This window comes from Pelophylax lessonae (genome assembly GCF_965119305.1).
Source record: "Pelophylax lessonae genome assembly, chromosome: 4".
NCBI classification, from domain to species: domain Eukaryota; kingdom Metazoa; phylum Chordata; class Amphibia; order Anura; family Ranidae; genus Pelophylax; species Pelophylax lessonae.
Window position 1 is genome coordinate 601,942,640 of NC_138771.1, and position 26,919 is coordinate 601,969,558.

Genomic DNA, 26,919 nt, shown 5'->3' on the forward strand with positions numbered 1-26,919 from the left:
CAAGAAGGTGCCAAAATGGATAGAATTGCTCGCTTTGGTACGATTGCGTTCTCATCATCAGCGAACCGTACTGGAGATCACATGAACCGTACCCCAGACCACCCTTTTTAAGTGGACTCGGGTACGGTTCGCGGGTGCGCACCTGAGTTCAAAGACAGTGTTCACATCATCAAAAAGAACCGAATTCTGACGTCAATCGAACCCGGGTGCGCACCAAAAGTGCTAGTGTGAAAACACCCTAATGCCTCGTACACACGGTCAGATAATCGTACGAAAAAACTCGCTTTCGACCTGGTTGCACGATAATCTGATCGTTAGTACACAGCTTTCGACAGCCGATCACAACAGTTCGTCCAACAAAATCCGAAGGGACAAACAGGAAAACTTCTGTCGTACGATAGCCCCGCGAACGACAATCGTGTAATTAGTACACTATGCGTCCGCTAAAAATCGTTCGACAAACACCGCGCATGATCGGAAATAGCGAAATAACTATAAGCTTCCAAGACGTGGCTACGCATTCTGGTTGCTTTCACACAATCGTACGGCAGAAATCATATGGTTAGTACACATGGTTGCATTCGACATTTTGTAGCATGCTACTTTACTCGAACGATATGTCGTACGATTATCTGACCGTGTGTACGAGGCATTAGACTTGGCTCAGACAATGAACAGTCCAGGGGATTTGGTTTTTTGTGTTTTATTTTGGAACTTGGATAGGAGAAGGGATGAGTGGGATACTCCAACTTGAACTATGCACAATATTGAGGACAACTAGCTGTAGTGTATGCAGCAAGGCCGCTGCTTTACCTTACCACAGAAGTGAAGATGTGTGAATATGTTTCCTTTAACCACTTAAGCCCCAGAAAATTTTACCCCCTTCCTAACCAGGGCCTATTTTGCGATTCGGCACTGCGTGACTTTAACGGACAATTGCGCGGTCGTGCGATGCTGTACCTAAACGAATTTGACATCCTTTTTTTCCCACAAACAGAGCTTTATTTTGGTGGTATTTGATCACCTGTGCGATTTTTTGATCATGCGCTATAAACAAAAAAAGAGCGTCAATTTTGCAAAAATAACAATATTTTTCACATTTTTTTATATGAAATTCCCCCCCCCAAAAAAAATGTAAAAATCAAAATTTTTTAACATTTTCGGCCAATTTGTTTTATGCTACATATGTTTGGTAAAAAAGAAATCGCAAAAAGCGTATTTTGATTGGTTTGCGCAAAAGTTATTGCGTTTACTAACAAAGGGAAAGATTTTTGTTGGTTTTTTTTTTAACCCGTGATGGCGGCGATCTGCGATTTTTTTTGCGGTACTGCGACATTGCGGCGGACAGATCGGACCCTTGACTGACATTTTTGGGGTTACCAGTGACATTTCTACAGTAATCAGTGCTATACATATGCACTGTTACTGTAAAATGACACTGGCAGTGAAGGGGTTAACTTTTTTTGAGAGGGAGGGGTTATGTGTGTCCCTAGGGGCGTGATTCTTACTGTGATTGACTGTGGTTTTAGGTGTAGGAACAGTGATCAACGGTCCTACATAGTAGAACCGTATGATCACCATTCCTACACAGGGGAGAATGACAATGACAGGGGAGATAAACAAGCCGCCTGCCTTTCTCCCTCTGCACCGACGATCGCCGAGTGACTGGCGGACATCGGGTCCGCCGGTCACACGCGCGCGCGGAGGGGGGGGGTCCGTGACCACGGGGGAGCAGGAGCGTGCCTCCGGGGGCACGTGCTCGCTCCCTAGACCCTCACAGGCTAGCGACGTATTACTACGTCGCTTTGCCTGTGAGGGGCTGACCGCGGCAGTAAATAGTCGCGTGGAGGTTGGCAAGTTAAAGTTGCTCTTCAGGGTCTCAACTTTGCACCCCCTTTCTCACTGTGTGTGCTAGCCCCTGTCCACTGACTCTCACTGGAGTGGTCCCCTTCCTGGGCAGACCCTTGGCAAGCTTCTCTGTACTCACGGACACTGTTTTTCCCAAGGTTGCTCTGCCTCCAACTCCACTGTCAGTATCCTGGACCTCCTGGCTCAGCACCACACTCTGGCTCACCAGGCCCGACTGCCTGTGACCACCTTTCTTGCTGACTGGAGGAGAGACAGCCACACCCTCCTCCTGGGACCTGGCTTCCCGCCCATAGACCCCCTGCCACATGTGCCCTTGGCTTTTATAGCCTATCCCAGGACGCACCACTGTTTGTGCCAACCCACTGGGACAGCTACAAAAGCCTGTGTGTCACTGGCTGGATTTCCTCCACTGTCCAACAGGCCTCCCTATTGGACACAGTGGGGACACTCGCTCAGACCAAATGAATCACACATGGACACATGCAACAGATATAACTAATAATCAGGCTCCACCGATAAGCACACAGAGGGTGCTACAATAACAGTAAGAGTCGGTTCACACTAGCGCGACTTGTCAGCCTGACAAGTCGCGCTCCCTCACGGTCCATTGACCGCTACAGGACCCGTTCTAATAGGAGCGACACAAGTCGCTCTGACTTAGAAAAAGGGTCCTGTACTACTTCGGGGCGACCTCGGAGCAACTTGCATAGACTTCCATTATGTGAAGTCCCTGCAAGTCGCTCCGAAGTCGTGGTGCATGGTAATACACAAGTCGCCCCCGAAGTAGTAAGGAGTCGTGTCGCCTCAGTGTGAACCGGCTCTAAATGAATAAAACAAACAAAAAAAGAAAAATTAATATAAATGATATAACAAAATACCAATAGCCACCATTTGATTCTCCAAGACCTCTGCTTTCAGAAGATATTTAATGTTTAGGAATTCTAAGTAATCGTCTGGCAAAACAAAGCTGATTTATCATGTGAAAAAAAAATGCCCTATACAATATGTGGTTAAATATTTTTTTTCTTAGTCATACATGTTGCATTATAAACCCGCACAGCCCTGCTACTGAAACAAACATGGAAGTCACAGCTGCCACATTCAACATGGCGCCCTCGTCCTGACATGATGTCATCATGGAGCGCCGCCGGAGCTGTCCAGCAGGGGTCGCTGGTGTGAACAAAGTTTCATAAGCAGCAGAGCAGGCAGAGAGGAGCAGGGAAGGTGAGTGGTGTGTGTGTTGTGGTCGTTGTTGGTGTGCTGGAAGTGTGTTGGTGTCACCTGTATAGAGCACACAGGACTGGTGACATGTTATAGAGACTCCCTGCTGGCCCTATGGCAGGCAGCTGCTGCTGTGTTACCTTCTAGTGGAGGGGCAGCTGTAGGCGAACAGTAAGTCCCAGCATGCCCCTGGATGTGCAGTAGTATGATGCTTTTACTTGCTGCATTCTGAGCAGAAATTTAAGGTCATTTATTAAAAGTTAAAGGGGACCTTCACCCAAAAAACAAGTAACATGGACTGTAATTCCTCTTTAAATCTGAACTCCAGTAAGATATTATAGACACCTATTAACCACTTCTGGACCGGATGATTTACCCCCTTAATGACCAGGCCATTTTTTGTGATTCAGCACTGCATTACTTTAACTGACAATTGCGCGGTTGTGCGACTCTGTACCCGAATAAAATTGATGTCCTTTCCCCCCCACAAATAGAGCTTTCTTTTGGTGGTATTTGATCCCTCTGTGCGATTTTTTTTATTTTTTTTTTTTTTTGCGCTACAAACAAAAAGCGATAATTATGGAAAAAAAAAATTCACTTTCTGCTATATAACATTCCCAATAAAATTAAAAATCTAAAATTTTCATCATTCTAGGCCAATTTGTATTCTGCTACATATTTTTGTTAAAAAAAATTCTTATAAGCGTATTTTGATTGGTGTGCGCAAAAGTTATAGCATCTACAAACTAGGGGAAAGATGTCATTTTTATTCTTTTTTTTTTTTTTTTAAAGTAATGGCGGTGACCAGCGATTTTTAGCGGGACTGCGACATTGCGGCGGACAGATCGGACCCCTAACTGTCATTTTTGACACTTTTGGGGGGACCAGTGACATTGCTACAGTAATCAGTGCTAAAAAATATGCACTGTTACTGTAATAATGACACTGGCAGGGAAGGGGTTAACACCAGGGGCGATCAGAGGGTTAAATGTGAGCCTAGGGGGTGTTTTCTAACTGTGAGAGGGATGGGCTTATGGAATCAACACAGGGACCTGTGATCCTAAATAGGAGGTACACAGGGGCTCTGTATTGATTCCTGAGAGAACAACGGTCTGCTGTGTTTACGGGGAGAGATTGCGGGTGCCCGGCAGCAATCGTGGCCGCCAGCCCGTGAATCAGCTTCCCCATTGGCGAATGGAGGCGGGCGCCACCAGGATCGCTCCCGTGAACCGCTGTACAGGTACGGCAGTTCGCAGGAACCGTCCAACCTGCAACCGTATATCGATGATGGCTGGTCGGCAAGTGATAATACAGCTGTATAATCATAAATCATTAAATAAATGTTTTAAACGCATCAACAGGGATGTATGACCAGCATCATTCATCCCACTTCCTCTGAGCCCTGGTCAACCTGGACCAGCCTCCAGCCTGTGACTGGGCAGAGAAAGAGTGTCAGGGACAGTCAAGCTGGGGAGGAGAGGTCTAGAAGATGCTGGATGTCCTCCAGCCAGGAAATGGGTCAACTGCATGTGACTTGCAAGAGATTTTAATGCACACTGTGAAAAGCTCACAATGTGCAGTGAAACCAGGGTAAGCAGTTTCAGTACAGGAGAGGAGCCTGTGCAGCTGTGCAAGCGAAGGCCAGAGCTCAGCTTTAACAGTGTGAGCAAACCCTCACCCTGCCAATCAAGGAACCCATTCCAGCTTTTACCACAGTTGTGTCTCAGATAGAATGACCTGAAACGGCTATAAGCAATGTGGAATAAATAGTTCTGTAATACCAGGCTGTATCTATAAACCAGCAGTTCTGGGTGCACAGATAGCCCAGGTGCATATAGCAACGATCTGAATGGGTCTACTTGCTGTATTAAAATGAGAGATAGCAGGCACGGCTCAGTGGTTAGTACTTCTGCCTTGCAGCACTGGGGTTCATGGTTTGAATCCTGGCCACAAGCCCTATCTGCATGGAGTTTGCATATTCTGCCTGTATTTACAGTATCTCACAAAAGTGAGTACACCTTTTACATCAGTCCATCCACCTATGATGTGTGTGTGTGTGTTTGCTGCTAACCGTACATTGTATACCCCTGTATGTTGTGGTCTTTAAGGCGCCCATCTAATAGTTTTTTAAAACTATCGATGCTCCCTGCTGATACCACTGCTTGTGGAAGAGAATTCCACATCCTTACTGCTCTTACAGTGAAGAACCCCTTGCGTATTTTAAGGTTAAACCGCCTTTCCTCTAGTTTTAGTGAGTGGCCCCGTGTCTTATTGTATTCCCTTTCTCTGAATAGTTTGTTCCTTATGCTAGGGTCACCAGTACAGTATTTGTACATTGATATCATATCCCCCCTCAATCGTCTCTTCTCCAGAGAGAATAGGTTCAGTGCTTGTAGTCTTTCCTCATAGCTGATGTCCTCCATTCCCCTAATTATTTTTGTTGCCCTTCTCTGGACTTTCTCCAGTTCCAGCACATCCTTCCTGAGGACCGGTGCCCAGAACTGTACAGCATACTCCAGATGTGGCCGGACCAGAGTCTTGTAGAGCGGGAGAATAATCTCTTTATTTCTGGAGTGAATCCCCTTTTTTGTACATCTCAGTATTCTGTTGGCTTTGCTTGCAGCGGCTTGGCATCTCATAAAATTAGAATATCATCAAAAAATGTATTTATTTCAGTAATTCAATTCAAAAAGTGAAACTCGACACGGTCGCCCAGACACCGCTGACATCTTCCCTCGGCCTCTCTTCCAAGTTCGGTGGCTCTGGCGCTGTGAGTAGCCGGAGCCGCGATGACGTCCCTCCCCACGCATGCGTGCGGGAGTTCACTTTCCGGCAAGGAGCTCTGAAGGTCTGCTGGACCATCAGAGCGCATGCGCCGCTGGTGTCAGCAGCTGCGTGCAAGGCGAATATCTCATAAACCATGCAGGTTTAGGAGATATTAATTTTACCTACAGGTAAGACTTATTATAGGCTTACCTGTAGGTAAAAGTTAAAAAGCGGAGTATACTACGGCTTTAATTTTGATGATTATGGCTTACAGCTAGTGAAAACCCAAAATTCAGTATCTCAGAAAATTTTAATATTATATAAAACCAATAAAGAAAAATACAGAAATGTTGTCTTACTGAATAGTATGTCAATGTACAGTATAGTATGCACTCAATACTTGGTCGGGGCTCCTTTGGCATGAATAATTGTATCAATGCGGCGTGGCATGGAGGTGATCAGCCTGTGGCACTGCTGAGGTGTTATGGAAGCCCAGGTTGCTTTGATAGCTGCCTTCAGCTCATCTGCATTGTTGGGTCTGGTGTCTCATCTTCCTCTTCACAATACCCCACAGATTCTCTATGGGGTTTAGGTCAGGCGAGTTTGCTGTCCAATCAAGCACAGTGATACCATGCATCATTAAACCAGGTAGTGGTACGTTTGGCAGTGTGGGCAGGTGCCAAGTCCTGCTGGAAAATGAAATCCACATCTCCATAAAGCTGATCAGCAGATGGAAGCATGAAGTGCTCTAGAGTTTCCTGGTAGAGGACTGCACTGACTTTGGACTTGATAAAACACAGTGGACCAACCCCAGCAGATGGCATGGCTCCCCAAATCATCACGGGCTGTAGAGTATTGTCAAGAGGAATATGAGAGACACCAGACCCATCAATGCAGATGAGTTGAAGGCTGCGATCAAAACAACCTGGGCTTCCATAACACCTCAGCAGTGCCACTGGCTGATCGCCTCCATGCCACGCCACATTAATGCAGTAATTCATTCAAAAGGAGCCCCGACCAAGTACTGAGTGCATACTATACTGTACATGGACATACTTTTCAGTAAGCCAACATTTCTGTATTAAAAAAATCCTTTTTTTTATTGGTCTAATGTAATATTCAAATTTTCTGAGATATCGAATTTTAGGTTTTCACTAGCTGTAAGTCATAATCATCAAAAATAAAAGAAAGAAATGCTTGAAATATCACTGTGTATAACGCTTCTATATAAAATATAAGTTTGCCTTTTTTAATTAAATTACTGAAATTAACTTTTTGACGATAGTCTAATTTTTTGAGATTCACCTGTATATGGGTCTAAAAATCCAAAGTGCAGCCTCCTAGTGGCAGACCCTGGTAACACTGTTGAGCGGCTAGTGAAAATCTGGTGCACATTTTAGAAAATAAAGCATTTTTTACCCTAAAAAAAAAAAAAGGATCCTGTTCCCTTAAAGCGGTAGTATCCCGCTTTTTGACACTTTTACCTACAGGTAAGCCTATAATAAGGCTTACCTGTAGGTACAAATAATATCTCCTAAACCGGCATGGTTTAGGAGATATTTACAGTGCATGCAGCCACTCGCGCGAGCGGTGCATGCGCTCTGAAGGTCCGGGGAGACCTTCAATTTATTTGCCGGGAGTTTGCCGGAAAATCACTCCCGCGCGCATGCGCGGGAGTGACGTCATCGCGGCTCTGGCCAATCACCGCGCCGGAGCCGTCTCTTCCGGCCAATCACCGCGCCGGAGCCACCGAACCCAGAAGAGACAGCGAGGGATCATGGCAGCGCCCGCAGCGATGTCCTGGGGTCCGTGTCGGGGCTTCGTTCTAAGGTTACACATAATGGGCTAGTATGCGATGCATACTAGCTCATTATGCCTTTGTCTTGCAGGTTTTTTTATTTTAGGGTTTACAACCGCTTTAAAGCATAAATAACAGCTCAGTGCTTGTGCTGTGTCATTTGTTCCCATGTATACCCTAAAAAACCTGGCTGATCCTGCCTGGTTCTGCCCTCCCCCCTGTAAACTGACCACAGTATATCATGGCTGCTGAGCCCTGACACCGCGGTCAGTTTAGGTGCCTCCGTATTCTGCAGCTCTCCTTTATGCTCTCAGACCTTCCTTGCCTGTCAGCTCTGTCCACTCCCCAGCCCTCTCCTCCTGCTGCTATCATAACTATAGTATAAGCATGCCATCTCCTCTGTTAAAAAACATTGTGTCCCAGTGTCTGTGCTACATAAAAAAAGATGCCGATTTCTACCTTGTATCAGAGCATCTCCTGGCGCTCACGTGACCGCTCGGCTCTCTCGCCTCCCTGACTGACATCAGCGGGAGTTCTCGGCCCCTCCCGCTTAAGCTGTCAGCCTGGGAGAGGAGAGAGCTGAGGAGGCACGTGAGCGCCGGGAGACGCTCTGATATAAGGTAGAAATCGGCATCTTTTTTTATACAGCACAGACACTGGGACACATAATGTATATTTTACAGAGGGGATTGTATGTGTATACTATAGTGGCTTAACAACCACTTTAAGCCATAAAAAAGTAAAGTTCCATGTGCACCAGAGATCACAATCCCATTGTTGGGATTCAATATGGAAATGAGACATTTATTTATTACAGGTACTTGTATAGCGCCGTCAACTTAGGCAAAGATTTACATATATATATTTTGTATATTTACTTCAGTCCCTGCCCTCAAAGAGCTTACAATCTAAGGTTCCTAACTCACATTCATGCATACACATATTAGGGCCATTTTAGACAGGAGCCAATTAACCTACCAGCATGTCTTAGGAGTATGGGAGGAAACCGGAGTACCCAGAAGAAACTCACACAAAAAGAACATGCAAACTCCAGGCAGGTAGTGTCATGGTTGGGATTCAAACGGCCAACCCCAGTGTTGCTAGGCAGAAGTGCTAACCACTTAGCCACTTCCCTGCCCCACGAAGCTGTCTTCTGTTATAAGGTGGCTCCTTGAGCTTCATCATAGACAAACTGGCCAATCTTTATGCTTCCTCTCGGGATGTCCTGCTTGCAACCTCTTATGATCAGCTGTTTTAAGGAAGCGGCTCTGATGATCGCAGTGTTTCAAGCTGTTTGACTTGTTTTTCAAGGAGCTTTCAGGGCTGGACTTCACCAGCCCACACAGGAAACCAATGGTTATTATCAGGGGAGGTGTAATGTCCGAAGAAACCATGGAGGTTTGCAGAGCACTCAAGACCTAGGAGATGCTCAATGAATGGCTGATCTATAAAGGTTGCAAGCTGGGCATATCTGCTGACCAGCAGTTAGCAGGGAGTTGAGGGGGTTCGTAGCACACAAGCCTAGTGGTCAGCATTTCTACCTTGCAGAACTGGGGTCCCCAGAACGGTGTGCTGGTCAGAACATTATCTGCGTGGAGTTTGCATGTTTTCTCTGTGCCTGGGTGGGTTTCCTCCGGATACTCTAGTTTCCTCCCACACACCAAAGACATGCTGGTAGGGTAAAGGATATGTAAACCCAACAATCCATATTCCTGATAGGTGCTAAATGTATTTGTATGAAAACGTATGCTGTTCTCTTTGTATTGCTTCCTTTGTGTGAAATTCCTGGTGTTCCTGCCAGTCCCTCTGCTTTCCTATTAAAAAAACTGACCACACTAAGCAGGAGAACACAGCATGGTCAGTTATCTAGTTCTAGCTGCTCTCCTCCAGTGGTCAGTCTTGTCCTGACACAACCTATCACTGGGAAGCATGCGCGCGGGAGCCGCCGTTCACGGCATAGGGCTCTGAAGGAACGGCACGGGTGGCCGTTCCTTCAGAGCGCATGCGCCGAGGACGTCATCGGCTGCATGCACTGTAAATATCTCCTAAACGGTGCAAGTTTAGGAGATATTTAAAGTCACCTATAGGTAAGCCTTAATATAGGCTTACCTATAGGTAAAAGACTTTAACCACTTTACCACCGGAGGAATTTGCTGTCTTACATCCAGGCCACTTTTTGCGATTCGGCACTGTGCGACTTTAACTGACAAATGCACGGTCATACAACGCCATACCCAAACGAAATTTACGTCCTTTTTTTTCCCACAAACAGAGCTTTCTTTTGGTGGTATTTGATCACCTCTGCGCTTTTCATTTTTTGCGATATTAATAAAAAAATGTGATAATTTTGAAAGAAATAACAATATTTTTCTACTTTGACAGTTAAAAAATATCCAATATATTACATTTTTGTCATATATTTAGGCCAAAATGTATTTAGCTAAATGTCTTTGACAAAAAAAATCTCAATGAGCGTATTTTTAACCGCTTTAAGACCGGAAGATTTTGCCCCCTTCCTAACCAGGCCATATTTTGCGATTCGGCACTGCGTTATTTTAACGGACAATTGCGCGGTCGTGCGACGCTGTACCCAAATTCAATTCATGTTCTTTTTTTCCCCACAAATAGAGCTTTCTTTTGGTGGTATTTGATCACCTGTGTGATTTTTACTTTTTGCGCTATATACAAAAAAAGAGCGACAATTTTGAAAAAATAACAACATTTTTCACATTTTTTATATGAAGTTCCCCAAAAAAAATGTAAAAATCAAAATTTTTTAACTTTTTTTGCCAATTTGTTTTCTGCTACATATTTTTGGTAAAAAAAAAATCGCAATAAGCGTATTTTGATTGGTTTGCGCAAAATCACAGCTTTTATTGGTTTATTGTTTTTTTTTTAACGAGTAATGGCGGCGATCTGCGATTTTTTTTTCTTTTTTGCGGGACTGCGACATTGCGGCGGACAGATCGGACCCTTGACTGACATTTTTGACACTTTTGGGGGTACCAGTGACATTACTACAGTAATCAGTGCTATAAATATTCACTGTTACTGTAAAGATGACACTGGCAGGGAAGGGGTTAATTTTTATTGGAGAGGAAGGGGTTAATGTATGCCTGGTGCTTACTGACGTGTGTGGGGGGAGGTGACTGAGTGACACAGGGACAGATCGCAGGTTCAGCTATGCTGAACCCTGCAATCTGACCTTGCCTGTCACTTAGGAGATCCGCCCGCTTTGTTTACACAAGCGGGCGGATCTCCACACTCGATCCCCGACGATCGGGGAAGAGCGGCGATGATCACCGCCGCTCCTCCCCTGGCCCGACTCCCGCTGTGACTGAATACAGCGGGAGCGAGCCTCCGGCGGCGCGCGCGCCGCCCACAAGGGGAGGAGTCCAGTGACGTAGGTCTACGTCGCTGGACGATAACGAGCCACATTGCCGCCGTAGCAGCAATGTGAGCAGAGGTAAAGTGGTTAAAGTGGGTTTACAACCACTTTAAAAAAAAAAAAAAAGTTTTTTTTCATGCATAAACAAAGCCTTTCATTTCCATTTTAAACTGAATGGGTTTTTTTACATGGTGACCATTTACAGTCACTGGAACAAGTGAAAATAAGGTGCTGGATTGACACCATTAGTAGATCAGATTGCAATAAGACACATTGCCCAGCCTATGGAGCGTCGCCTATAGAGATTTTTATGTACCGTCGTTTGTCGCCATTCCGTGTGTGTGCGCAATTTTAAACCATGGCATGTTAGGTATCTATTTACTCGGCGTGATGTCATCTTTCACATTATACAAAAAAAAATGGGCTAACTTTACTGTTTAGTTTTTTTTAAAATGCAGGGAAATGTATTTTTTTTCCCAAAAAAATGGCGTTTGAAAGACCGCTGAGCAAATACTGCGTGACAAAAAATATTGCAACGACCGCCATTTTATTTTCCAGAGTCTTTGCTAAAAAACATATATAATGTTAAGGTTTTCTAAGTAATTTTCTAGCTATAAATACAGATTTTAACTTGTAAACAACATGTGTCAGAAATGGGCTCGGTCCAGAAGTGGTTAAGGAAGCCCTCAACAAAAGCCAGGTATCCCAGCTGGGTATTGCTCAGACAGAACAGCCAACATTTTTCGGGGGGCACAAAGATCTCCCCCTTCATCAGGGCTACAAAACAGACATAAAAACATAGATTCATTTTTTTTTGTACTAGGTTACATTACATTTTTTAAATTTTACATAAATGCAACCCAGTACAAAAAAAAATAAAAACAAATTTGAGTCCTCGGGGAGAAAAGTGCTATAGAAATATAAATAATAAAATATAGAAGTTTTAGACTTTCCCGATGAAAGTGGAATGGTACAGTATAAAGAGCTGGTTATGTGCAAAGTTCCTAATAAATGATCTGGATTGTCTACAAACAATTCCCGAGTGAGTCTGGCAGTGCCGGGACCTTTGTACCCGCTCTAAAGTCACAGGACGGTATTGGGTGCACTGAAGGCCGACCTTCTGAGTTCAAGAATCAAAGGTGGTGGAAAGGAATGTGAATTTTGGAAGTTGTTTTTTATAGTGTGACAGGAAGTCAGGTAAATCTGGGAATGTAGTCACTGAGAGGAGACACATTCCCACCTGCTTTGAAAGTTCACTGATACTATAGGGTGTTGGCTGCAGAGAGAGCCAGCAGGAAGTTGAAAACCATTCAGCTGTTCAGAATGAGGAGATCAAGGACTCTATAATTTGTCCAGAGAAAATCTATTGAGTGCTGCCTCCTGTCGCTGTGTGAGCTGGGAAGAGGAGGACAGACATACGTGTACCTCCCGACGCCGTGTGGGCATGGGAGAAGGACTGCTGCCGCCTGTCGCCGTGTGGGCTGGGAGAGGGGGACAGTCGGATGTGTGCCTCCCGACAAGCTGGTGAGCATGGGAGAAGACCCCCTAAAGCGATGTGAAGCTAAGGAGGGTAACCACGAGTGAAGACGTCTCAAAGGTGAGAAGACAAAGTGTTCCATGTGAAGAGTGTGAAGAGTAAAGGGACCTGTTAAATGAACTGTGTTCAATATGAAGAATCTGAAGAGTAAAGGATCCTGTTATAAATGAACATGTGCTGTGTGAAAGAAAACAAAGGGACATGTTCAATGGACAATGTTTGTGCTGTGTGAAAAGCAAACAAATGGACATTTGAGTGTCTGCTGTAGGATCAGCAGTGTCGGCCCAACAGTAGGTTGGAAAGACTTCTTAGGTAGGTTCCAGCGTGAGAAGGTAGCCGCCCACAGAGGCAAGGATTTATTTTGTCTTTTATTTTATTTTGGCTGTTTTGATGCTTGCAATTGTGTTAAGTAAATTGCATGAATAAATCAGTCTTGTTTTCAACCTCTAATCGGCTATCTCTCTGTGAAAACGCACCCCCAAAGGGGTCATCCACGCCTACCACCGAGCTAATCTCTCACATATGGTGGAGGTATGCAGTGGGCATAAGCAGAGATCCCTGCAAGGAAGTGCAAATGTTTGATGAACTTTATCTGGTGCATGAGATTGCACAATCTATGTGTGCAGGAGAGAAGATCCTGACAGAAAAAAAAAAAAAAAAGTGTTTTAAAGAGACAGCGGTCTCAAAATTATTTGATGAACTTTGTGGTGTCTGGTGCAAGTGACTGCACAAACTGTGTGTGCAGGAAAAGAGATCTTGCAAGAGAGAGAGAAAAACTACATGTGTTAAAGAGACAGTGGTCTGAAAAATTTTTGCTGGACTGTGAAAAATTTGTTTGTGGAGTTATTGAAGATGGGGCGTTCAAAACGCCTGAAGAATGCAAAGATAGATGAAATGAGAGACCGGATTCTATGGATGGAGGGGATGTTGCCGTCTGAACCAGCCCCATCCATGCCTAAAGAGAGTCTACTAAAGAGGAAGGTTGTTGTCCCTAGCAACACTGATGAAACCGCTATGGAGACGCAGTGTGCTCAGATGAAAAGTAAACTCAAAATGGAGGAGATGTTGAAACATCTGATTATATCAAATGCAGCTCAACAGCAAGCAAATGCAGCTCAACAGCAGGCAAATGCGGATTTTCAGCAGAGCTTTGCAGCTCAACAAAAGGCTCATCAAGAGAGCATGGCAGGCTGGAAACAGAGACGCCAGCAGCCAATGGAGGCCATCGGTTTGGAGGAAACCGAGTATGTGTGCAGGGCTGAGTTGGATGCCTTGCAACGGAAAATGGAAGAAAAGGAACAAGCCTTGGAATTGCTTAAAATGGAGCATAGAAACTTGCAGGAAATGAATGAACTACTCAAGTCTCATGTGTTACAGTGGGAAGAATCCACTGCTCTTCTTTTGGTCGAGTTGCAAAAACGCAGAGAGACTATAATGGAGAAAGATACCATCCTCATGGAAAAGGAAAGTGAAATTCAGACTTTGCAGAAGCAAAGTATGGCTGATATGTTGGAGTTGCGTAATCAGCTGGAAAAAAGTCTTCAGTCTTTGGGAGCTACAAAAATAGACCTGCAGGAGTCGCAGGAACAGAATGTCGCTCTGAAAACGACATTGTCTCTCAGCGACAACGAGAAAAGTGAAAGAGAGGCTAAATTACTGAGTACTGTGTATGAGCTCACTACTTTGAGCAATGTGGTAAATGAATGGCGTGCGGACTGTGAAAGTTGGAAAGGGGAAGCCCAACGTGTCCAGCAGCAGTTAAAGGAGAAAGAAGCCTGTGTGGCAGAATTACATTCTTATTCCCAGATGCTAGCCAATGAGGTGAAGGCTCTTATGCAGGGAAAAGAAGATTGTGAACATAAGAGGGAAAAAGTAGAGGCACAGCTTCTGGAATCGCAAGTCAAGGTGTCAGAAGGTGACCGATTGTGTGCTAAGCTGTCAGAGAAGGCAAACCGACTGCAGGTTGAGTTGGACAATGTTACAAATCAGCTTTCTCAAGCAGACAGCAAATCTAGAGAAATTGCGGAAGATTTTTCTATCTTGGAATCGCAGCTGCAAGACACGCAGGAACTCTTACAGGAAGAGAGGTGTCAAAGGCTGAGTTTTAGCACAAAGCTCAAACAAATGGAAGATGAGAAAAATGGCTTCCTGGAACAATTAAAAGAGGAGGCGGAAGCAAAGAAAAACCTATCAGAGCAAGTCGCAACATTGCAAGCTCAGATAGCGGATATGAAAAAACGCATGGAAGAAAGCGTTGGTTCATTACAGTGTGTTGAAGATGTGAAAAAGAAGTTTGATCAGATGCTTGGTGAAGAGAAGACGGTGTCTGCAAAATATGCAGAAGAACGCGCCCGTGCAGAAACGGAGGTGCGTGATAACGAGAGCAAAGCCCTGTTCTCGGCTCGCTCTTTGGAGGAAGCTCTAGAGTGTAAGGCTGAACTAGAAAGTGTTAACAAACAGCTGCGTACAGAAATGGAAGAATTGGTCAGCTCCAAGGATGATGTTGTGAAAAGAGTTCAGGAGCTAGAAAAGTCTAAGCGAGCCTTAGAACAGCAAGTAGAAGAGATGAAGATTCCGTTGCAGGAACTGGAAGAGGAATTCCAGGCAACAGAGGATCTGTCCCAAAGAGGGGATAGTGTGCCTGATGCAGTTTTTAAAAGGATCAGTGTTTTGGGGTCTGTCCTGAGTGAGCCTCAGAAATGTGACGACATGTGGCTTGAATCACCCCTTTGGAATAAACCGTTCCTTCAAAAACTTCAAGCATTGGAAAATGTATCATTAGAGCTTCAGCAAACAAAGGAGCTGAGTAAGAAATGTGATGATTTCTCAGTTCAGGCTGAAAACCTAGTGGGGAAAACTAAGGCTGTTGGTGAAAACGTGAAGCAAATGAATAAGTGCCTTTCAGGGAGTGTTTCCAAAATGGAACTGGTGAAAGACGGGTGGCAGAAGTTTGATCGTGATCTTGAGATGCATTCCATGTGGAATTCAGATAGAGAAAAAGAACTAGGTGACCTTGAGCGGTCAAATAGTTCAGCAGAAAGTGCATTGAAGAAACCTGTAAAAGAATGTGTTGCAGTTCCATGCTTCTTCACTGATGCAGAGAGGAGGTCTATAATGGATACCACCCAGATCGCTGGGTTCAACTGTGTTGTTGCCTTTAACCCCTATGTTGGTGTAAGGAAAGTTGATGATGTTCTGGTTGACTACTTCTGTGAAGAGTTTGGCAAGAAATATAAACTGAATATCAAATCAAATAGTAGGCCTTTACTGCGACTCGCTCAGGAGGGCGAAAAGTTTAAGAAGTTGATGAGTGCAAATGCTTCCGATCTGCCTATGAATATGAAATGTTTGGTGAATGATATTGATATCTCTGGGAAAAGGAACAGGGGTCACTTTGAAGAAATGTGTGACAGCCTGTTGTCTCAATTGGAAAATCCTCTGCACAGCATCTTAGAGCAAGCAAAGCTCAAGAAGGAAGATCATTCCCTTTTACAACAAAAAGTCAATGATTGTGTACAGATGTATGGAGAGGCAACTCAAGTCACAGAGGGATGTCAAGAGTCCCTACTTGGAACAAAGCTTAGTGAAGCAAAGGTTCTCAAAGTTTTGTGGAAAACATTTATGGATTGCAGAGAGAGGCGTCTTAAGAATGTTGAAGACATTAAGACTAGCCCAATTGAGTTGCCTATGGATCACGGTCCTCCATGGTGGATTGGACAGACGGTTATGAGGGACAAGCTGTCTGACATTTATGAGAAAGCTGTCAATGAAGATGACAGAAACGAGAAGGAGCAAAATGATGCCAAAAATGCAGTTGAAGAATGTGTATATGAGATGAGAGACAAACTGTGTGGCAGTTATGAGAAATCTGTCAATGAAGATGACAAAACAGTTTCATCCGGAAGCTTGAGGATAATAGGAGGCTTATCAGTGAGTCAGCAGTGCCTGACACATGCGTGCCTGGAAATATGTGTCCCAACCCTAGGGTTGAAACAAGAGGGGGGGGTATGTGACAGGAAGTCAGGTAAATCTGGGAATGTAGTCACTGAGAGGAGACACATTCCCACCTGCTTTGAAAGTTCACTGATACTATAGGGTGTTGGCTGCAGAGAGAGCCAGCAGGAAGTTGAAAACCATTCAGCTGTTCAGAATGAGGAGATCAAGGACTCTATAATTTGTCCAGAGAAAATCTATTGAGTGCTGCCTCCTGTCGCTGTGTGAGCTGGGAAGAGGAGGACAGACATACGTGTACCTCCCGACGCCGTGTGGGCATGGGAGAAGGACTGCTGCCGCCTGTCGCCGTGTGGGCTGGGAGAGGGGGACAGTCGGATGTGTGCCTCCCGACAAGCTGGTGAGCATGGGAGAAGACCCCCTAAAGCGATGTGAAGCTAAGGAGGGTAACCACGAGTGAAGACGTCTCAAAGGTGAGAAGACAAAGTGTTCCATGTGAAGAGTGTGAAGAGTAAAGGGACCTGTTAAATGAACTGTGTTCAATATGAAGAATCTGAAGAGTAAAGGATCCTGTTATAAATGAACATGTGCTGTGTGAAAGAAAACAAAGGGACATGTTCAATGGACAATGTTTGTGCTGTGTGAAAAGCAAACAAATGGACATTTGAGTGTCTGCTGTAGGATCAGCAGTGTCGGCCCAACAGTAGGTTGGAAAGACTTCTTAGGTAGGTTCCAGCGTGAGAAGGTAGCCGCCCACAGAGGCAAGGATTTATTTTGTCTTTTATTTTATTTTGGCTGTTTTGATGCTTGCAATTGTGTTAAGTAAATTGCATGAATAAATCAGTCTTGTTTTCAACCTCTAATCGGCTATCTCTCTGTGAAAACGCACCCCCAAAGGGGTCATCCACGCCTACCACCGAGCTAATCTCTCACAATAGTTAAAAAAAAAAGGTTACCGGTTAACCCCATCATCTCTCCAGAAACTCCATCCAAAACTGTCAACTGGCTGGAGATGGAGCCCACTAAGAATGACCGAAATCCATAAAGCTGATCATCCTAATTTGACAAGCTGGTTTGGCTGTACTTCTCTTATGGATGACAGGAGTGCAGTTCATTCTGCACTCCTGTAACCTGTTTTCAGCAGACAGCGGGATGAAGCCTGCTGTCGGCTGACGTCACAGAGCTAGTCCAGGCTCAGGCAAGATTGCGACAATGAAGTCGGGATCCACCCACATGCCTTGACTGGCACCTGGCTCGCCTGAGTCAGCCGCTCCTGCCTGCTCCACTGCCCAGCACTCCATTGAGCTTGGGGTGGGGGGGCAGAGCAGAGAGTCGGTGACTGACAGGGAGCCCTGAGAAGTCCAGAATTTATACAAATTGTCTGAGCTGTCAGAAAAGGGGGCAGATAGCTGAAGTTGCACTCTGCAGAGCTCAGTGCGGAAAGCTAATTGGCGGGAAGGGACACACCCCCTTCACACAGGAACAAAGCTGAGGTTTTCAATTACAGGCTGTGAGCAGGAGCCATCGCCCCTGTCACCTTTTTTTCTCTTGGTGTCAGGAAAACTTGCCAGAAGTGATTCACGCAGATAGCAGAGGAAGGAAGCAGCAGACAGAAATGACACTTGTGCTCCTAATTGAGACAAGTATACACTATAGAGGGACATGCTTTGTACATATTTCATGTCTGAGGTTTACAACTGTTTTAAATAAAATTGGACCTTCACCCTTTTCTTTAGTGTTCCATTCTCCATCCTGCTCCCCCCACTCTATAACAAAGTTCAGGTCCTAGGTAGGAATGACGTACCCAGACCCCGAGCCTTTGCAGAAATGCTGTGGGTCATGCTAAGATCCGTTGCTGCATTTCTGCGCATGCGATTGGTCCTGCAAACTGGGATTTCTATTTCAATCATCTCACAAAGCTGCTTGCGAGATCTTGTGCATGTGCAGAATTGGTGCAAGGATCTCTGCCAGGGCCAGCGGCTTGTTTGCGCATGTGCCAGGGTTCTGACACTTACACAGGCACGCTGCTGGGATCTTCCAGGTCCCATAGATCTGACAAAGATCCTGGGGGGAGGGAGGGGTGTGCCTGCACATGCGCCTCCGGATATGAATTCAAGGTGATGGCGTAAGAGAAGAGCAGTGTAGGGAGGAGTTTCCCTTCAAGCAAAACAACACTGGACTCCATAGACTGGTAAATATGCTTTTCTTCCTTTTATACAGGGATGAGTCTTAGGATTTAAAAAACATTTTTTTTGGGGATTGTAAGGGTAGAGTTCTTCTTTAAAGAAAGTTTGAAATCCTTGTCAGCATTAAAAGCAATCTGAAATTATAAAAGCAATGGCTGATCACATCTGAAAAATAAATGCAGGATTGATGCCTCTGGTCGTTGTTACGTTGGATGTTGTAGTGTATTAGAAGACATGAATCCCGGTGGACTGTGTACTTTGTATAACAAGTACACAGCGTGTGTTGTGTACTATGTGTGTAGAACATGTGACATAAACCCGTCACCATACACAGACAAGTCTCCACCAGTCACCTGTCATTCCCACATCTCCAGCTGTTCCTTCAGTGTGCCTTTTAATATCACTCTGATCTCATTGGCTGGAGCAGGGGGTGAGGCTCTCTACAATCATCTGATTGGTGGAATCTCCAGTTACTCCCTTTAAAGTGACCTGAACTGTATTCTCTCTGAAACTTTCTTTGCACAGAAAATAGCTTGTAGTTCGAACGATGACAACTGAAATAGAATTTCACTGCTGTGGTTACATATTAAATAATACAAAGCTTCCCCAGCACTCAATGCAGTGCCGATTGTTTTTTTTTTTTTTTAACCACTTCTGGACCAGAAGATTTTCCCCCTAAGTCCTCGTTCACACTAAGGCGACCTGGTTTCTTTTGGTGGTATTTGATCACCTGTGCAATTTTTATTTTTTGCGAAATATAAACATAAAAAGAGCGACAATTCTGAAAAAAAAATTATATATATATATATATTTGTGTGTATGTATTTTTTTTTCACTTTCTGCTATATAACATTCCCACAAAAAAAAATGTAAAATTTATATTTTTTTATCCTTTTAGGCCAATTTGTATTCTGCTACATATTTTTGGTACAAAAACAATAAAAATCACAAAAAGGATATTTTGATTGGTTTGCGCAAAAGTTATCACGTCTACAAACTAGGTAAAAGATTTATGTAATTTTTATTTATTTATTCTGTACTAGTAATGGCGGTGATCTGCGATTTTTAGCGGGACTGTGACATTACGGTGGACAGATCGGACCCCTAACTGACATTTTTGACACTTTTGGGGGGACCAGTGACATTACTACAGTAATCAGTGATAAAAATATGCACTGTTACTGCAATAATGACATTAGCAGGGAAGGGGCTAACACAGTGGTGATCAAAGGGTTTAGTGTTAGCCTAGGGGAGTGTTTTCTAACTGTATGGGGGATGGGCTTGTGAAATAACCATAGAGACATGTGATCCTATATAGAAGGATCACAGGCGCTCTGTGATCATTTCAGAGAGGTGAAGGGTCGGCTGTGTTTACAACAGCTGACCGTCATTCTCTCTCAGAGGGGAACGCGGCCACCGGTGCCATGGATTGGCATCCCCGCTTCCTAGTGGGGGCGTAGCGCTCGCCCCCCAGCACCACGCACATAGGGCTACGTTGTTTCGCGCAGCTGAGACAGCCTGGCGGGCGGTCGGAAAGTGGTTAAATAATACTTTTTTTTTTTTAAAGTAGAAAAGTAGAACTATAGGCAAAACTTTTTTTTTCACTTTAGATAGAACAAGAGAGGGTTATAACCCCTGTCAGATTTTTTTTCACCATCTGTATCACACTGTGGAGATTTCCCTTCACTTCCTGTCCCATTGCCAAACAGAAAGTGAGGGAAAATCCCTGCAAATTAAGGGAATTCCTTGGGGACTCCCAGATTACCAGAACTAGTGTCTCCATTGGAAGATTTCCCCCCATTACATTTCTGGGGACAACCCAAAACTTGGGATTGTCTTTTACTTTCACTTTAAATGATAATGGTAAACGGGACAAATGAAGAGGGTGAATCTCCACAGACAGAAATAAAAATGTACAGGTGTTCTAATCCCTCTCTCCTCTATCCAACACTAAAAATAAAAATGTTTTGCCTTTAGTTATACTTTAATGCTTCTAGTATTTGTAGATTAACCCTTTTGCTGTGAGAGCCATTTTTTGCTCCATTTTTTTGCACACAGGACCGAAGATTAGTCAAAACCCCCACACATTATACATTTTCTACAAGCAGAGACCCTGGAGAATAAAATGGTGGTAGTTCCATTTTATGCCACGGTATTTTTTTTACATTAAGGGCTCTTTCACACAGGTGGTCCGATCAGATCCGCCTGTCAGTTTTTTAGGCGGATCCGATCGGATGCCCCATTCAGCCCTATGGAGCAGCGGATGTCAGCGGTGACATGTCCGCTGACACCCGCTGCCATCCACATCCGATCCTGTCCGTGAAATCCGGATGGATGGAAACCCTATTTTCCATCCGTCCTGGGGATTGGATCGGATGAGAGCGGACAGGTGGTCCGCTCTCATCCGATTCCCCCATAGAGAGCAGCGGGGGCTTTGACACCTCCCTCTCCGCACTGCAAGCGGAGACGGAGCTTTCATCCGCCGACTCAGCGGGGATCGCGGATCGATCCCCGCTGAGCAGCACGGATCCGCCTACGGAGGCGGACTGTGTGAAAGAGCCCTAATACAGTTGGGGCTGATAGTGTTTTGCCTTGCTGAGCATCTTCTTTCACTGAAAGTCTACCAGTCAGGATCTGAGTGAGATGGGGAAATGTAGGATTATAGTGGTGACCACCTGAAGCACCTTTTTGCTGCCAGCCAATATGATCTGCATAAAAGGATACACATCGGGGTCTGTTGATTTATTTACTGCACTTTCTTTCTTTCTTTTTTATCAGATACCATAATGTCACTAACTGGAAGTTCATTGCGCCTGTTAAGAAGTGTGAGACATGGCATCCAGGTGTGTGCGGTAAGGACGCAGGGCACTGCCGCCCAGCAGAAAGGTGAGGTTTGTCTTATTAGGGTACATCCATAGTAGAGCTGCACGATTCTGGCAAAAATGAGAATCAGGATTTTTTGACTTAGAATGAAGATCATGATTCTCTCATGATTCTCAAAATCCGCTGCTGGGACCACACTTATGTTAAAGTGGACAGCCCACCATTTAAAAAAATACCGGGGTTATGGCAGCTATCTACTGCCATAACCCCGATATTTAACGTCACAGTACCGACGTAAATACACGGTGGGCGGACCGTAACTGGCCTAATGCAATGGCACCCAGACCACAGTTATTTTCTGTGTGCCCAGGCCTGTACCCACCATAACATTGTGATGAGGTAGGTTGTGGTGCTTTGTGTAAAAAAAAAAAAAAAAAATAGATATGCTGCATTTAATGCAACACAGTGACCGCACACTTCACTGCATGTCATTGTACATTAACTTCATAGAAGCATCATGTGACACTTCAAAAAAAAAAAAGTGGGAGAAACTTGTGTTTGCGTGTATATGTGTTTGTATATATATATATATATATATATATATATAAATTAATTTAATAATAATTAATGAAATTATTATTTTCATTATATTATTTATTATATTAATTCAGCAGATCGCGGGTGCCATGCGGGACTCTGGCAGACTTGCAGTGTCAGCGGTCTGCTCGTACAAAGAGGAAGTTACACACTAACAGGAAGAATCAGGCTAGGTTCACACTGATACAAATTGGATGCAGGTTTGCCCTGATTGACTGCCTGCTCCACAGCCAGTTGTACCCACCCTCTCCCCAGCCCGTCACTCCAGTGAGTGCTGGAGCAGCAGAGCCGAGAGTGCTGACTCAGTCACTGCTCTCTGCTCTGAGCTGACCAAGGAATGAATGATCAGCAGTCACGTAATCGCTCAGTTCTCATGCTGAAGCCCTGGTTCACACCGGTGTGATTTGTCATGAGATTTGACCATTCAAAATTGCATGACAAGTTGCACCCCATTGCCGGCAATGGAACTATTCAAATTGTTGCATCTCAAGTCACAGCGACTTTGAAAAAAGTTCCTGCACTACTTTTTTGGAATTTTATTGCGACCTGCATGGGCTTCTTTTAAATGAATTTGCAAGCCTTAATGAAATCGGAGAAGTCGCAAGCCGCGACATGAAATTGGAGGTGCAAATAATAGCACTAATCTTTTTTTTTTTTTGTGTGGCTTTAGGTTAGCTTTAGGTTAGCCAAAAGCATGAATTTGATTGGCACAGTTCCCAGTATTACCACAAGGTGGCGGAAGAGTGCTTTATGCAGACTTTACACTCCAGTCTGGTGCAATAAGAAATAAAAGCAGACTTTTTGTGCCAGAATCTGCTCAATCCCTTATGTCTCCCAAAACAATACAATGTGAATCCTTAGCCCTAAAATCCAGATTAAAACTTTTCTCACATGTGATAGATATCAAGTCAGTGTTCTTTAGATGCCAAATTCTTGGCTTTTCCCCCCATACAGTCTTACTGGAGATGTCACTGTGGGCTCCCTAAAATCCAGAGACATCTTTGGGGCAGTGACATGTCCTGTTCACTTGGCAGGGGAGATTTCAGTTATCTATTTACTCATTGCAACCTCATCTTTTATATGTTAATTTTTTTTTTGCCGCATTGCGCTAATAATGCATGTCAAAAAAAAGAATTGGAACTATCAGTTTTTTTTCTCCAGGGTGTTTGCTTTTAGAAAATAAATAATGTTTTGGGGGTTTTAACTAATCTTCAGGACCAAAATGATTTCAAATGTGTAAAAAACACCTCTGTCAGCAAAAGTGTCATACAATCCTAAAATAAAAGTCTACTGCAGTTAAGGCAAGTTAACCACTTAAGCCCCGGAAGATTTTACCCCCTTCCTGACCAGGGGGTATTTTGCGATTCGGCACTGCGTGATTTTAACGGACAATTGCGCGGTCGTGCGACGCTGTACCTAAACAAATTTGACGTCCTTTTTTTCCCATAAACAGAGCTTTCTTTTGGTGGTATTTGATCACCTGTGCGATTTTTTGATCATGCGCTATAAACAAAAAAAGAGCGTAAATTTTGAAAAAATAACAATATTTTTCAAATTTTTTTTATATGAAATTCCCCCCCAAAAAAATGTAAAAATCAAAATTTTTTAACATTTTCGACCAATTTGTTTTATGCTACCTATGTTTTTGTAAAAAAAAATCGCAAAAAGCCTATTTTGATTGGTTTGCGCAAAAGTTATCGCGTTTACTAACAAAGGGAAAGATTTTTGTCATTTTTGTTGTTGTTTTTTTAACGAGTAATGGCGGCGATCTGCGATTTTTTATTTTTTTTATTTTTTTTTGCGGGACTGCGACATTGCGGCGGACAGATCGGACCCTTGACTGACATTTTTGACACTTTTGGGGTTACCAGTGACATTACTGCAGTAATCAGTGCTATACATATGCACTGTTACTGTAAAAATGACACTGGCAGGGAAGGGGTTAACTGTATTGGAGAGGGAGGGGTTAAGTGTGTCCTAGGGGCGTGTTTCTAACTGTGATGGGACATGGCTACTAGTGTAAAAACAGAGATCAGCGGTCCTAATTGGTAGAACCGTCTGATCTCCATTTTTACACAGGTGAGAATGACAGGCGGCTTTGTTTACATTAGCCGCCTGCCTTTCTCCCTTCCCAGCGAACGATCGCGAGTGACTGGCGGACATCGGGTCCGCCGGTCACACGCACTGACTTGTTAGGGAAAGAGCCGGGGCGGGCGCGCTCCTCAGCGGGCGCGCACTCGCCCGCTATTGGCTCACAAGCGAGTGACAGGCTAGTGACGTACCGGTACGTCACTTTGCCTGGCTGGGGCTGACCGCCACAGTATATGTACTTGCGGCGGTCGGCAAGTGGTTAAGTAGCTGCTTAAACCTGCTAATATAAACATTTCTACATTTGAATCCTTTGAGTCTGGCCAGCATTGTCTCAGTCAGCACATTTAGCCCTGATGAAGAAAGCTCTTCAGTACACCTGAAACGCGTTGGCTTGTCTTTTCGGCTTTATGTTATGAAATAAACACAGATTCTCAGCCAATGGTGTGGGTGCTCCTTTTCTGCTAGGAATTCTCTGTAACTAAATTACAGCATCTGTTGCTAAAAAATATTATTTATGTATTCAATCCTCCAGATGCCAGCCTACAGAATGAAAAGAAAAACGCAAAACGTGAGTCTCCTTATTTTCTAAACCTGTACTGTTTAAGTTTATGTGTTTGGATCAGAAGTGTAACTGCTCACAACCTAAACCCTTGAAGCAGGCAGCGACGTACGGGTATGTCACTTTACCTGTGCCACCCCCCACCCATCCGTAGTACATTGCAGATAGGTGGTATGACATTGGTTCAGCTTGGACCAGTGTAACTATGTACTGTATATACCATACCTGTCTGATACCCCCTGTAAACTGGAAATCAGTAAAGTAGACACCACTACTCCAGTGATTTCCAATTGCTTGCTTGGTCCAATGCCAAGTGGCTGCCCTGCTGCTTACAGAAAACAGGAGAATGACTGACATGGTCACCATTCAGAGAATGCTTTGCATTTTTTCAATGATTGCAAAGCCTTCTCTGATTGGATGAGGTGGAGAACCAGGGTGGTTGCATCAAGCTTTCCACAAATGCTCCATTTCTAGCATTTTCCAGCAAGTTCAGAGGCACATTGCAAGTGAACAAAAGTAATATAGGGAAAGGAAAACTCTACAAGTATGAATTTAACCATTTCCTTACCACTAGACGGTCATATAACATTCTTGGCTTTAAGTGGGGATATCTGAATGATGGGTGCAGCTGCAGGCATCATTCACATATTTTTTTTTAGCTGGTGATTCCCTGCACTGTAAGAAGAATCATAGCGACTGTTCAACCTCCCGCTGCCCTTCAGTGCTTCTGCCGGCTCGCCGGTGTGCCGGAGAAGGAATCCGCCGGCAACAGAAGTACACCATAGAGACTGCTGAGGACCAGATGGTCCCAGGCAGTCTCTATGACTTTCGGAGACCCGGGCGCGATGTTATGTTATCATGCACGGTCTCGCAGTTGTCATTACTGCCGTGATCTTTTTTTTATTTTTTTTATTTCAGACTTTCCAGCCTGTAGGAGAGATCTGAGGTCTTATTGACCCCAGATCTCTCTATAAAGAGGACCTGTCATTGACTATTCCTATTACAAGGCAGGGCCGGACTGGGAATAAAAACCAGCCCTGGAAATAATTTCATACCAGCCCCATAGCATTATTATACCGGCCCAACAGCATAACGCCATTATTTTCCTGTTCATAAAAGGGAAAACCATGCATTTTAAAGCACATGTTAAGCGTGTATTATATGTAGATAAGACAGATATGAAATCACATAGGGTTATATATATATATATATATATGTATATAGATAGATACATAAATACTGTATATAAGAGCAAATTCCAGTTAAAAGTGGAGCAATTATCAAGAACAGTCCACTTATTGTGATGGTGATATATTACCAGAATAAAAAACAATCAAAGTCTGGCAGCGGTGGTGGTGAGGGGGGTGGCTGCGGTGGTGGTGGTGGTGAGGGGGGTGGGATCGGTGGTGGTGAGGGGGGTAGGATCGGTGGCTGCGGTGGTGGTGATGAGGGGGGGTGAGATCGGTGGTGGTGAGGGGGGTGGCTGCGGTGGTGGTGAGGGGGGTGGGATCGGTGGTGGTGAGGGGGGTGGTTGCGGTGGTGGTGGTGGTGAGGGGGGTGGGATCGGTGGTGGTGAGGGGGGTAGGATCGGTGGCTGCGTTGGTGGTGATGAGGGGGGGTGAGATCGGTGGTGGTGAGGGGGTGGCTGCGGTGGTGGTGAGGGGGGTGGCTGCGGTGGTGGTGGTGGTGAGGGGGGTGGGATCGGTGGTGGTGAGGGGGGTGGGATCAGTGGTGGTGGTGGTGAGGGGGGTGGGATCGGTGATGGTGAGGGGGGTGGGATCGGTGGTGGTGAGGGGGGTGGCTGCGGTGGTGGTGGTGGTGAGGGGGGTGGGATCGGTGGTGGTGAGGGGGGTAGGATCGGTGGCTGCGGTGGTGGTGATGAGGGGGGGTGAGATCGGTGGTGGTGAGGGGGGTGGCTGCGGTGGTGGTGAGGGGGGTGGGATCGGTGGTGGTGAGGGGGGTGGCTGCGGTGGTGAGGGGGGTGGGATCGGTGGTGGTGAGGGGGGTGGTTGCGGTGGTGGTGGTGGTGAGGGGGGTGGGATCGGTGGTGGTGAGGGGGGGTGGCTGCGGTGGTGGTGGTGGTGAGGGGGGTGGGATCGGTGGTGGTGAGGGGGGTGGGATCAGTGGTGGTGG

The 26,919-nt window shown here is 44.9% G+C and overlaps 1 protein-coding gene across 2 annotated transcripts in view; it reads left to right on the top strand.

Moving 5' to 3' along the window:
• The first annotated feature begins 3,028 nt into the window (after positions 1-3,028).
• Positions 3,029-26,919, top strand: part of GCDH (glutaryl-CoA dehydrogenase) — a 57,551-nt gene continuing 33,660 nt past the window's right edge. Inside the window, exons 1-3 of one of the 2 annotated variants that reach the window (XM_082255608.1) lie at positions 3,029-3,093; positions 21,495-21,602; positions 24,760-24,795. In XM_082255608.1, coding sequence (XP_082111734.1) covers positions 21,503-21,602; positions 24,760-24,795 — 136 coding nt within the window. In that variant the 5' untranslated portion in view covers positions 3,029-3,093; positions 21,495-21,502. The remainder of the gene's footprint in view (positions 3,094-21,494; positions 21,603-24,759; positions 24,796-26,919) is intronic. The other variant, XM_082255609.1, reaches the window with a different exon arrangement.